Consider the following 14025-nt stretch of genomic DNA (forward strand, 5'->3'; position numbering starts at 1 on the left):
GTATACTGCACAGGTATGATATATTACCTGTTGTTGTGGCAAGGTATACTGCACAGGTATGGTATATTACCTGTTGTTATAGTCAAGTATACTGCACAGGTATGGTATATTACCTGTTGTTATAGTCAAGTATACTGCACAGGTATGATATATTACCTGTTGTTGTGGCAAGGTATACTGCACAGGTATGGTATATTACCTGTTGTTATAGTCAAGTATACTGCACAGGTATGATATATTACCTGTTGTTATAGTCAAGTATACTGCACAAGTATGATATATTACCTGTTGTTATAGTAAAGTATACTGCACAGGTATGGTATATTACCTGTTGTTGTGGCCAAGTATACTGCAGGCCATACCTTTGGCTCAGTACTGTTCACTGTAAGTGCATGGTCAACTCCTGGTCAGATTGGACCTTACACTAGTCATTATCACTAGTAGTTGTAGGTGAAACATTACAACATTTATACAGTTAAATGAAGCTTCACCTGGTACAAAAGGATGAAAATATATATTTAAACTAAATCCTGCTGTGATTTTCAACTCCTTAGCGATTCTTATTTGATATAAATTGTTGCCAAAATTATTCCTTTATTCTGAGTTTTTGGGTTATTTGTTTTTAACAGTTGTCTTTTGATTGTAGTGATAGCTCCCTGCACTAATTTTGATGCAATGATTTCTCCCTGCAGTATGACGGTTATACTTCCTGTCCGTTGGTCACAAGCCGAGGGAAATGTATCCTCGCCGAGTTTGACTATGATGCGCAGCCATTGGAGACGTTCCCCGTAAACCAGGGCAAAGAGAGGTCGTCTATGTACCAAATGAAGGCCAAAATCATGCCCGAACTCTACTGGAAACTCATGCTCAAGTAAGGCCCACGTGTCAATATGTACAGTGAGAACTAAGTCAAACAAACCCATACCTGTGCTTTGTTTGGACGTTACCAAATCTAAGACTGGGCTAGTCCACTTTGTAAATGTGGGGGATGAATGAGATAATATGGTCCTGTTTATAAATTTTCATACATAAGAATGGCTTATTTTAGCTAGATACAGCACTACATCAATATAATATAATTTTTCAGTGGATACTGGAATGGCCCAGGTGTATATAGGAAGATGATGAGGCTGGGGATGTCGCCACGGAAACCGTCTGCTTGAGGAAACATCTAATACTGCATACTTGTACTTTGACTTGTGAATTGGTGTGCCTTTGCCAGTCTTGGAGGATTAGTTTTCTACCTTAATCGAGATTTGACTCTGCTGAATTAAATATTGGGTATGTAAGTACCTGACTAAAGTAAATCAATTAATAACTGAAGCAGGTAAATTGTGATCTGTCACAAGTGATATGCATACTTAACAGGTGAGTTATAAACTAAAGCAGGGAAAGTGTGACCTTATAAGTGACTTGTTTACCTGAAACAGGTAATTTGAATACCTGTAAGGTAGATGATTACCTGTAAGGTAGATGATTACCTGTAAGGTATATGAATACCTGTAAGGTAGATGATTACCTGTAAGGTAGATGAATACATGTAATGTAGATGGTAGATGATTGCCTGTAATGATTACCTGTAAGGTAGATGAATACCTGTAAGGTAGATGAATACCTGTGATGATTACCTGTAAGGTAGATGATTACCTGTAAGGTAGATGATTACCTGTAAGGTAGATGATTACCTGTAAGGTAGATGAATACCTGTAAGGTAGATGATTACCTGTAAGGTAGATGAATACCTGTAAGGTAGATGATTACCTGTAAGGTAGATGAATACCTGTAAGGTAGATGATTACCTGTAAGGTAGATGAATACCTGTAAGGTAGATGATTACCTGTAAGGTAGATGAATACCTGTAAGGTAGATGATTACCTGTAAGGTAGATGAATACCTGTAAGGTAGATGATAAACACTGATGAGGCATGGCAGAGAAGTTGTATTATTGTGAATGGCCCAAACACTACTACATATTGTACTATTCTAGATAAGGCAAACTTGGTCTCAACCTGGGCTCTTTTTCATGAAACCGTTCTCATGCACAAGTATGGATTTTGTGCTTATTCCGGTTATAAACTAACCTGTTAAGAGGTGGACATGGTCTTTCAATGATAAATGTTTTGACGCCTGTGTAACATACATTACATTTGACATTGTTCAAACCCTGGAGTTTATTAGGTTGGAACTCTGACTCCCATTATCATGAAACAATCTAGAACTGGGTACAATTGCATACTTGCTAACATTTCAAATTCTCCACAGGGGAGATTGCATGTGCTCAAAAGTATGTGTCTGTCCACCCTAGGGGAAAAAAGTATGTGTCTATACACCCTAGGGGAAAAAAGTATGTGTCTATACACCCTAGGGGAAAAAAGTATGTGTCTATACACCCTAGGGGAAAAAGGTATGTGTCTATACACCCTAGGGGAAAAAGGTATGTGTCTATACACCCTAGGGAAAAAGTATGTGTCTATACTCCCTAGGGGGAAAAAGTATGTGTCTATACACCCTAGGGAAAAAGTATGTGTCTATACACCCTAGGGGGAAAAAGCATGTGTCTATACACCCTAGGGGAAAAAGGGATGTGTCTATACACCCTAGGGAAAAAGCATGTGTCTATACACCCTAGGGGAAAAAAGAATGTGTCTATACACCCTAGGGGAAAAGTATGTGTCTATACACCCTAGGGAAAAAGCATGTGTCTATACACCCTAGGGGAAAAAGGTATGTGCCTATACACCCTAGGGAAAAAGTATGGGTCTATACTCCCTAGGGGGAAAAAGGATGTGTCTATACACCCTAGGGAAAAATTATGTGTCTATACACCCTAGGGGAAGAAGTATGTGTCTATACACCCTAGGGGAAGAAGTATGTGTCTATACACCCTAGGGGAAGAAGTATGTGTCTATACACCCTAGGGGAAAAATGTATGTGTCTATACACCCTAGGGGGAAAAGTATGTGTCTATACTCCCTAGGGGAAAAAGTATGTGTCTATACTCCCTAGGGGAAAAAGCATGTGTCTATACACCCTAGGGGAAAAAGGGATGTGTCTATACACCCTAGGGAAAAAGTATGGGTCTATACTCCCTAGGGGGAAAAAGTATGTGTCTATCCACCCTAGGGGAAAAAGGTATGTGTCTATACACCGTAGGGGAAAAAGGTATGTGTCTATACACCCTAGGGTAAAAAGGTATGTGTCTATACACCCTAGGGTAAAAAGGTATGTGTCTATACACCCTAGGGTAAAAAGGTATGTGTCTATACACCCTAGGGGAAGAAGTATGTGTCTATACACCCTAGGGGGAAAAAGGATGTGTCTATACACCCTAGGGAAAAATTATGTGTCTATACACCCTAGGGGAAGAAGTATGTGTCTATACACCCTAGGGGAAAAGTATGTGTCTATACACCCTAGGGGAAAAAGTATGCGTCTATACACCCTAGGGGAAAAAGAATGTGTCTATACACCCTAGGGGAAAAAGGTATGTGCCTATACACCCTAGGGAAAAAGTATGGGTCTATACTCCCTAGGGGGAAAAAGGATGTGTCTATACACCCTAGGGGGAAAAGTATGTGTCTATACTCCCTAGGGGGAAAAAGGATGTGTCTATACACCCTAGGGGGAAAAAGTATGTATCTATACACCCTAGGGGAAAAAGTATGTGTCTATAAAAAGACACTTTTAAATAGCATCTTTTGAGCTATTCTTTCAGATGAATTCATCAGATCTTAGAATTTAAAATTTAGGAATAGTTTAGTAAATTCACTGGTTGAAAATGCTCAATTTTATAGTCCAAAATTGGGAGTCTCCCTCAGAATATAGAGAAATTGGCAAGTTTATAATTGTTAGTGTTTTTTTAGTATCTGTACCATACTGACATTTTACACACATGTACAAATACATCATACATGTTATACATGTGTGTGTACTTTCTAAGAGAAGCATTTGTTTATATGACCAATTATTCAATGGTGTGATCTTGTTAAAGGTGTGTTGTAGCCCTGTTGGGTGACATAGCAACCTTTGATTTACATATCAGAGCGACATGATTATACATATGGTTCAGGGTGACATAAACTATGCCTGCTGTTGATCATTTAAAATGTTAATACTGAATGTATTTTGAATTCCTCTTACTATCATGTGTTAATGGTAGTTACACATATTAGATATAAAATCACTTACCCAGGCCCTCTTTGGTATTTACACAGTGACATATTGGATTTATCCTCCCAAACAGTTACTTTTTCTTTAATATGAAGTTTTCGGATCAATTTCTCTGTACGGATTTCAAGAGAAGCCTAATGATTTGATTAAGTTGATGTTCAGTAGTTTTATGTACTTACTGATGTATGAGCTTTAATTAACTAACAGTGCTTGTTAATTAATATCAATAATTGTACATCTATTCTTTGTCATTTACCTGTGAATTATTGTTAATTATACTTATCCCTTATTAATGTATTTAATTATTTGTGATTGTTCTTGATTTTCATGTTTATCAACTTTTAGTGGTTTATAGATATGCATTTTATTAAGTGCTTGTTAATGTAGCTGTTGATTTTAACCGGTTCCAATTTTATAAAATGAATTAGTATATTGTAAACAATACCTTCCTGATTTTATGGAAATTAATTATTTTTTATAGAATTATAGAATAACTGATTTATCTAATTATGCCATTAATTGTACATATTTTTGTGTGTAATGTGTTATTTTTAATGTGTCGGACCAGAATCCAAACAGATTGTGAGACCAACGCATTCAAGCCAAATCGATGGCTCGGCTAGTCATGAAATCATAGAGAAACCAACGTTAGATATACAAACATGTATCTCGATCTCTATTGTTTTTTATACTGAACTTTCTAAAATGAACCCTTCATAACTTAGATTTAACAAAAATAAGATAATATCAGACCTGCCACAAGGTCTGATGGTTATTTTTCTATGGAACCTAGTGTATTCTCTAAAGTTCTCTAGGTGACGGTGTGCAGAATTCATCTCCAGTTAAATTGTTCCTTGTTCACCCTAGGTTGTTAACATTCTCCTATATGTGTCCCTATAAACTGAAATCCTGTATGTACTTGTCCCAGTGTTTTGGTTTTGACAGGTGATGGTGTGCAGAACAGACTGTAAAAGTTCTCCTATATGTGTCCATATTAAATGTTCCTCGGCCTGTCACTGTCGCCTTATACATCCCCATTTCTGTTATATCTAATGTAACAAGCCCTATCCAGCCTCGGACCACGCTCCATGTAACTTAACTATTGAGCAAGTCTGGGGGTTCTACCACATCACAGGGAAATCGTAACTTCACTAGTACATCTTTCACAATGTTCTAGAAAGAATACATGTACTGATGTGAAGAGCATTGACATTAAGGAATAAAGTCATTTTAACTGATGGACTTGTCTTGGAGTTGTGTGTTCATGGTTCTGTACTACTAGGCCTGTACGTTGACCTGGTCAAATGACAGGTACTGCCTTGTCTGTCAATACACCTATATCACAGGTACTAGCCTCGTCTGTCAATACACACATAATTATCACAGGTACTAGCCTCGTCTGTCAATACACCCATAATTATCACAGGTACTAGCCTCGTCTGTCAATACACCCATAATTATCACAGGTACTAGCCTCGTCTGTCAATACACCCATAATTATCACAGGTACTAGCCTCGTCTGTCAATACACCCATAATTATCACAGGTACTAGCCTCGTCTGTCAATACACCCATAATTATCACAGGTACTAGCCTCGTCTGTCAATACACCCATAATTATCACAGGTACTAGCCTCGTCTGTCAATACACCCATAATTATCACAGGTACTAGCCTCGTCTGTCAATACACCCATAATTATCACAGGTACTAGCCTCGTCTGTCAATACACCCATAATTATCACAGGTACTAGCCTCGTCTGTCAATACACCCATAATTATCACAGGTACTAGCCTCGTCTGTCAATACACCCATAATTATCACAGGTACTAGCCTCGTCTGTCAATACACCCATAATTATCACAGGTACTAGCCTCGTCTGTCAATACACCCATAATTATCACAGGTACTAGCCTCGTCTGTCAATACACCCATAATTATCACAGGTACTAGCCTCGTCTGTCAATACACCCATAATTATCACAGGTACTAGCCTCGTCTGTCAATACACCCATAATTATCACAGGTACTAGCCTCGTCTGTCAATACACCCATAATTATCACAGGTACTAGCCTCGTCTGTCAATACACCCATAATTATCACAGGTACTAGCCTCGTCTGTCAATACACCCATAATTATCACAGGTACTAGCCTCGTCTGTCAATACACCCATAATTATCACAGGTACTAGCCTCGTCTGTCAATACACCCATAATTATCACAGGTACTAGCCTCGTCTGTCAATACACCCATAATTATCACAGGTACTAGCCTCGTCTGTCAATACACCCATAATTATCACAGGTACTAGCCTCGTCTGTCAATACACCCATAATTATCACAGGTACTAGCCTCGTCTGCCAATACACCCATAATACAATTATGGGTGTATTGACAGACTTGTGGTCAAATAAATATTAAAGGGACATAAACCACAATTTAGAAAAGGCAGTTTGACTCCAACAACCCGTTTCTGTCGTAGCACATTGTACATCTTGTTTCAGGCACGATGCCATGATCCTTTGTTTCAGTAGAATACATGTATTGTGTATATGAAGCAGGAAAACTGGCAGACGAGGCGCTACAACATGTACATCATAGTGATGAGTGAAGCAGATGGACCGACGACAGCCTCTTGCTGTACAGTACTAAGGACGTGATCACGATCAATAATTTTATTATAAGGAAAGGAATAGAGCGGTCCCTCCTTACACAGGGGCACGAGTAGCTTTTATTTGTATAAATAGATAAAATAAAGCAATTCACACCCATGTGTCTACTTGTATAGCATAGTAGTTGACTGAGGGGAAAGAATACTAGTAATAATAATAATAATAATTGGAGATTATATACCGATTTATCGCAACCTAGTTCCTAGGTCGTCTCAAAGCGGTTCACAAATTATTATCTGTGGTTATAGGGCCTTTGCAACCAGCCAATACCTTTCTCAACTCCCTGGGAAGCATACAGCCGGAGCTACCATTTCGGCGTTAACAGCTAGTATTCGACAATTCTAGCACTGCCCAACCACATACTCATTTACAGCTGAGTAGACTGGAACAAGCGGAGTAAAGTATCTTGCTCAAAGATACAACACATTGCCGTGCCGTAGCGCGAACCCACGAGCCCGGCGTCCTACCACTGGACTACAGTACCTTTGCATCACAATTCCCTGTAACGATCGCTTCAGGGAAGTCCTCAACAGCTAGACTACCATTAGGAGAGCAAACTGAAAACTACATGGCACCGGAGTCTCAAACGTCATCACTGGCGTTCCTTCTAGGAAAAATCATCCCAGCCGAACTGTTCATGGTTTGTCAGATACTAGCAGGATCGTTCTAGAATCACTCTGTATGGTATCTAGGGGTAGGAATTCATTCATATGATGTAATAAATGAGAATTCACTGAGTGATTAACAACCGGTGAGAGATTACGTTATTTTCTATACTCAGCAAAACTAGGAACAAGAGAAAAGAAAACATGCCGTAGATGTAGTGCTGAGAAGAAAGTATTTCTCTCATTTCCGTGTGTGTAAGATAGAGCTGTTCAGGGTAAGAAAGGGGTTCTTTACCACCATTGCCTCTGATATTACTGACACTCACCTACAAATATACGTCCCTGTCTTAACTTTGGTACGTTACAAGACCATATTATATGGTATTAGTAATGCATCTGACCAATTGAATAAAACTATTCTTATACATGTTGACTCTTATATTAAATCATCAAAACGTTTCGTTACTTATACGTGCTAGATAAATTTCCAAATGAATATTCATGTATTGTTATAATTATTGTTATTCAGGCAAGTTTTATCCCTTAAATAACGAGTATTAGACATAAGCTGGTGTGGGTGAGGGTGTACATGAGTGTGAGAGGAAACGAATCACAACATTTTATACATTTAAGCATTGTACATAGCTACCGGAATTAGAAGAAGACTGATATAGGCAAAGCCTGTTGTCTTATTCTTTTGTCAATACTGTTCTAATATCTTCTTTAATGCTAACTTATATGTTTGTATTATATATGTCTTGTCAATAAAATACTTTTGAAAAAAAAAAAGGGGTAGGAAATTTCTATCTTACACCCCATTTCACGTGACGTGACGTCACTTATTTGGAAAACACCGATGCTGCAATGCGGAAAAGGCAACATGAAGTTAAAACCTTTTACGGTATATTTACCCGTACACGTTAGACAGATGAGATTATTTTTTCTGCACAAATTCTCTTTGCAAATATGGGGTATGCTAGATATCGCTGACGAATTCGTTTTCATCAAAACAGCTCAGGGGAAAATTGATATTTTCAAACGCATTTTTATGGTTTATGAGCTTATTCTTGTAGTTGGAATGAGAGAAAAATACTCTTTATACCCTGATGGATTTTCAATCAGTTAGAGCGAAAGTGTAGCAGTCTGAAGTTCAGGGTTCGAATGTCATTTTTACAGAACAAGCCGTTTGCTGATTGTATTTTGTTTATTTCATCTTTGTATTTCTCGTAAAAGTCCCGCAATTAAATCACGGTTTCCGAAATGGTTTACTACCAGACGAATGCAATATATACTAGCAAGGATAATAGTAGCCCGAGTTTCCTCTGGCCCTGACACCAGTCTTGGAAAAAGGCCAGAAGTTTTTCAGGAGTTTGAAAGTTTCGAGAAGTTTGAAAGTTAGTTCCTTATACAAAGAAGCACGTTCAGCACCAAAGAAAATATACCAGAGCTGCATGTTGTTGACTCTCCTATCGCTAAATGGATCAAAAAGCAGCCAAATGGCAGAAGACATGGACACGTTGTGTCGACGACATCCTCTAGATCGCCTGACAGTTTAACATAGCGAATTACTGGCGTAGTGCAATCAGGACGTTGTGTCGACGACATCCTCTAGATCGTCCGACAGTCTAGCATAGCGAACTACTGGCGTAGTGCAATCATGACGTTGTGTCGACGACATCCTCTAGATCGCCAGACAGTCTAGCATAGCGAACTACTGGCGCAGTGCAACCAGTACGTTGTGTCGACGACATCCTCTAGATCGCCAGACAGTCTAGCATAGCGAACTACTGGCGCAGTGCAACCAGGACGTTGTGTCGACGCCATCCACTAGATCGCCCGACAGTCTAGCATAGCGAACTACTGGCGCAGTGCAACCAGTACGTTGTGTCGACGACATCCTCTAGATCGCCAGACAGTCTAGCATAGCGAACTACTGGCGCAGTGCAACCAGGACGTGGTGTCGACGACATCCTCTAGATCGCCTGACAGTTTAACATAGCGAATTACTGGCGTAGTGCAATCAGGACGTTGTGTCGACGACATTCTCTAGATCGCCTGACAGTCTAGCATAGCGAACTACTGGCGTAGTGCAATAAGGACGTTGTGTCGACGACATCCTCTAGATCGTCCGACAGTCTAGCATAGCGAACTACTGGCGTAGTGCAATAAGGACGTTGTGGCGACGACATCCTCTAGATCGCCTGACAGTCTAGCGTAGCGAATTACTGGCGTAGTACAATCAGGACGTTGTGTCGACGACATCTTCTAGATCGCCTGACAGTCTAGCATAGCGAACTACTGGCGTAGTGCAATAAGGACGTTGTGGCGACGACATCCTCTAGATCTCCCGACAGTCTAGCATAGCGAACTACTGGCGGAGTGCAACCAGGACGTTGTGTCGACGACATCCGCTAGATCGCCCGACAGTCTAGCATAGCGAACTACTAGGGTAGTGCAATCAGGACGTTGTGTCGACGACATCCGCTAGATCGCCCGACAGTCTAGCATAGCGAACTTCTGGCGCAGTGCAACCAGGACGTTTTGTCGACGACATCCTCTAGATCGCCCGACAGTCTAGCATAGCGAACTACTAGCGTAGTGCCATCAGGACGTTGTGTCGACGACATCCTCTAGATCGTCCGACAGTCTAGCATAGCGAACTACTGGCGTAGTGCACTAAGGACGTTGTGTCGACGACATCCTCTAGATCGGCTGACAGTCTAGCATAGCGAACTACTGGCGTAGTGCAACCAGGACGTTGTGTCGACGCCATCCACTAGATCGCCCGACAGTCTAGCATAGCGAACTACTAGGGTAGTGCAATCAGGACGTTGTGTCGACGACATTCTCTAGATCGCCTGACAGTCTAGCATAGCGAACTACTAGCGTAGTGCAATCAGGACGTTGTGTCGACGACATTCTCTAGATCGCCTGACAGTCTAGCATAGCGAATTACTGGCGCAGTGCAATCAGGACGTTGTGTCGACGACATCTTCTAGCTCGCCCGACAGTCTAGCATAGCGAACTACTGGCGTAGTGCAATAAGGACGTTGTGGCGACGACATCCTCTAGATCGCCTGACAGTCTAGCATAGCGAATTACTGGCGTAGTACAATCAGGACGTTGTGTCGACGACATCTTCTAGATCGCCTGACAGTCTAGCATAGCGAATTACTGGCGTAGTGCAATCAGGACGTTGTGTCGACGACATCCTCTAGATCGCCTGACAGTCTAGCATAGCGAACTACTAGCGTAGTGCAACCAGGATAACTCGAGAGACAGTATTAAAAAATGGCTGAAATTCAGTATTTGAGTTGCCATCAGTACCGTGTAGTCAAAATAATAATTTATATGTAGCCTTAGTTTCGTATTTTTAAAATTGCCTGTTATCTGGTATAATTATTTTCTTGAAGATCACTTTATTACTAAGTATTCGGATCCGTATTTGAAGAGGTCATCAACGTTCGTGGCAAAAAAAACCCATTTACATTACAAGTCTCTGCCCTTGAATGGTATTTTCTCGGAGTAATGTTTCTAAATTGCTTTTGAGATGGACTGTGTTTCTTGTATTCTTTAAAAAGATATCAGAACACCTCCAGAGAAAATAAACATTGTCAGATGTGTACTGACTTATTTGATATTGATGAATCTTTTTAAGGTGCAAGGCAGTGCAATACATATTTTGTGAAATGCAGTCACATCACAAAATTGACTTGTCATATCCAATGTCGATGTTACCTTGTCATTCTATTTTTTACATGTTGCCCATTAACTTATTCATATGTAGCATTTTTAACAACACAAACACTTACACAAACAATGATGTTCGCCTACCAGACTGTTGTTATAGGTGAGCAGCTCATAATTAACTCTTGAGTACCTCATCGCCGCCTCAACTCCAGGTAGCCAATCAAATGTATTGATCACTCACGCAAATGGTGATAAATATGACTGGTTTTCTTGGACAATCACTTTCAATCGACTTACATCATTTGAACAACACTTTGCACCTAATCAACATGAGCGACAACTGTCTACATTGTGACCGTGTGGTGAGGCCGAGGCAGCATGCGTTGCAGTGCGACAAATGTACAGGACATGTGATACTGGTATGTAATTCGAATATAGATTCCATTTATGGCCGAAAATATGGTTTCGTTTATTAAAAAATACGAAAATTCTTTCGGCCATAAAAGGAATAAATTCTTAATCGTTAAAAAAGTAACTAGATTTCATTAGATACTTTTAGCCCATTTGTAAGTACAATTATATAATGAAATGAAATCAAGTTTCTTTAAATATGTATATTTCATTTATGGGCGAAATTTGGTTTCATTTGATACTAGCGCTCGTACAAAATACATGTACGGGCACCGAGTTTCTAATGAAATCATGTTTCTCATAAGCATGTACACGTATGTCGATATTTGATTTTATTAAATATTATATGTCCGCTCCACATATCGTCGGCGGTCATATAATGTTTGATAAAGTCAAATTGTGTATGTTCGTGTACATGTAGGCCGAAACTATGACTTTATTAAGCATGTACACGTAAGTCGACACGTTTTGAAAATAACTTTTAAATTTTCATTGTAGATATATCTCTCGAGATGTACAGAACCACCGTCCGAGGCGAGGGAGGGATCATCTGGTGGTACTGCCGCGACTGCCCCAACGATCCTCCTAGTAGTTTAGATGACACCGTCGAGATGGGGCCGCCAATGTTGGAGAGGAGCGACGCCACGGCCTCCGTTGACGTCACCGCCGATGTGGGACCGCCGGTTTTGGAGACGAGCGATGCCATATGTGAAGTTGCAAACTCTACCCTCACCAGCGACTTTTTGGACGAGGTAAGAACTATAAGCAAAACGAGCTACAAGCCGCCATATATATTTTGTTAAACAACTGTAAAAATAATAATACTATATATATATTGCACAAATAGCATTAATATTGTTGCATATTAATAATATGATATATATCTTTTGGAGCCACCAGCCTTCGGATTTTCACCGATCAGGAGATTGGACGCAACCTTCGCCGTTCCGGACTCCACCACAGACGACCCAGACGCTGGATATACCTTCGATGAGTAAGTCTTATACTAAATAGGGTATATATGTGTTGATGACTTGGTAAAAATGGTATGAAATATCGATGAGTAATAACATGATTAAACCTTTACAGAATCATATAAAAAGATCCGGGATAGATAGTCATAAAAAAATCATGTACGTTCTATTTATAATTTGTCGATTTCTCATTGTAGAGACATCCATGATGCTTCTTTCGACCTTCGGGACCAGCCAGCCTATGGCGACAGTTTTGACCTCACTGTCCAAGACCATGAGGACCCGACTCCTATCGCAGAGCAGTAAGTGAATCATCAAACGGAATACACTTAATAATTTATTTTATTTTCAAACCGATTACAACTTAATTACATATATGTTGTTAAACATCTATAAATGTAAACATTTATGTATTATTTTTTCATTGTAGATCCCTAGCCGACGCCGTCATCACTGACACCGTACTGGAGGATGAGGAGGTGACCTGGGAGGTAGTAGAGCAGGGAACCAACCGTCGTTGCCGGAAGCTTGTTTCCAGTGATGGATACACTTACACTGTGAAGGTATGGTATACTCTTGAGGTAAAATAAAATGCCTGCAGGCAATTTCAAGATGTGTAGGTAATACTGAAAAGTAAAAGTTATATTAAAATGTGAATGCAACATTGAATGTTATGTTTTAATTTAATATGAACAACGCGACGGATCTGTATGTTTTATCTTTTATGTATTATTTATTACAGGGATCCACTAAGACAACCACAACATGGAGATGTTCCGTCCGGAATAAGAAGGTGTGGTGCCGGGCCAGCGTCAGCCAGCGAGGGGATGTGTTCACCTGCGGTACTATTGACCATGTCCACGGTCCGGACAACTTGGCCATGACGAGGGTGAAGGTAAAGACTCAGGTGAGTAAATAATCTGCCCTGAATACATGATAGCTTTAGATCAATATACTATTTGATAATGGCGTTTTCATACATTTGAAAATATTTTCATATTCAAAATAACATTGTTTATTGTTAAATGATCCCATGTATTATTTTACATTTACAGATATTAACCGAGGCCAAGGTTCACACGTCGGCAGCAACGATAATGGAGGACGTCCTACAGGAGCAGATGGATTCCAGGGACTTCGCCCTGCCGAACCCGTCCTATCTCATCCGTGCCGCAAACCGTGCCCGACAGATGATCCGGCCACGGGAACCCACCGGACAAATAGTGTAGGACAGTGAAAAGGACAAATAGTGTTGAATAGTGAAATAGTGCGGTGAATAGGACAAATAGTGTAGGGCAGTGAATAGGACAAATAGTGTAGGGCAGTGAATAGGACAAATAGTGCAGGGCAGTGAATAGAACAAATAGTGTAGGACAGTGAAAAGGACAAATAGTGTTGAATAGTGAAATAGTGCGGTGAATAGGACAAATAGTGTAGGGCAGTGAATAGGACAAATAGTGTAGGGCAGTGAATAGGACAAATAGTGCAGGGCAGTGAATAG

At 40.2% G+C, this 14025-nt stretch overlaps 1 protein-coding gene and 1 long non-coding RNA gene across 5 annotated transcripts in view; both read left to right on the forward strand.

Moving 5' to 3' along the window:
• The window catches only part of LOC110448710 (sulfide:quinone oxidoreductase, mitochondrial-like), a 22250-nt gene extending 19677 nt beyond the window's left edge, over window positions 1–2573 (forward strand). The window contains exons 9-11 of one of the 4 annotated variants that reach the window (XR_002462760.1): window positions 693–871; window positions 1088–1654; window positions 1902–2573. Coding sequence is in view for 1 of the 4 variants with exons in the window: in XM_021495096.1 (XP_021350771.1) it covers window positions 693–871; window positions 1088–1163 (255 nt within the window). In the remaining 3 variants the exon portion in view is untranslated. Of the gene's footprint in view, window positions 1–692; window positions 872–1087 lie in introns of all 4 variants that reach the window. The other 3 variants (XR_002462759.1, XR_002462758.1, XM_021495096.1) reach the window with 3 other exon arrangements.
• Window positions 2574–3230: 657 nt separating this feature from the next.
• On the forward strand, window positions 3231–5409 carry LOC110448715. Its single transcript, XR_002462763.1, has 2 exons — window positions 3231–3484; window positions 3662–5409. It is a non-coding gene; the product is annotated as an uncharacterized LOC110448715 (long non-coding RNA).
• Window positions 5410–14025: the final 8616 nt, after the last annotated feature.

The sequence above is a fragment of the Mizuhopecten yessoensis genome, unplaced genomic scaffold, assembly GCF_002113885.1.
Source record: "Mizuhopecten yessoensis strain PY_sf001 unplaced genomic scaffold, ASM211388v2 scaffold4179, whole genome shotgun sequence".
Lineage (NCBI taxonomy): Eukaryota > Metazoa > Mollusca > Bivalvia > Pectinida > Pectinidae > Mizuhopecten > Mizuhopecten yessoensis.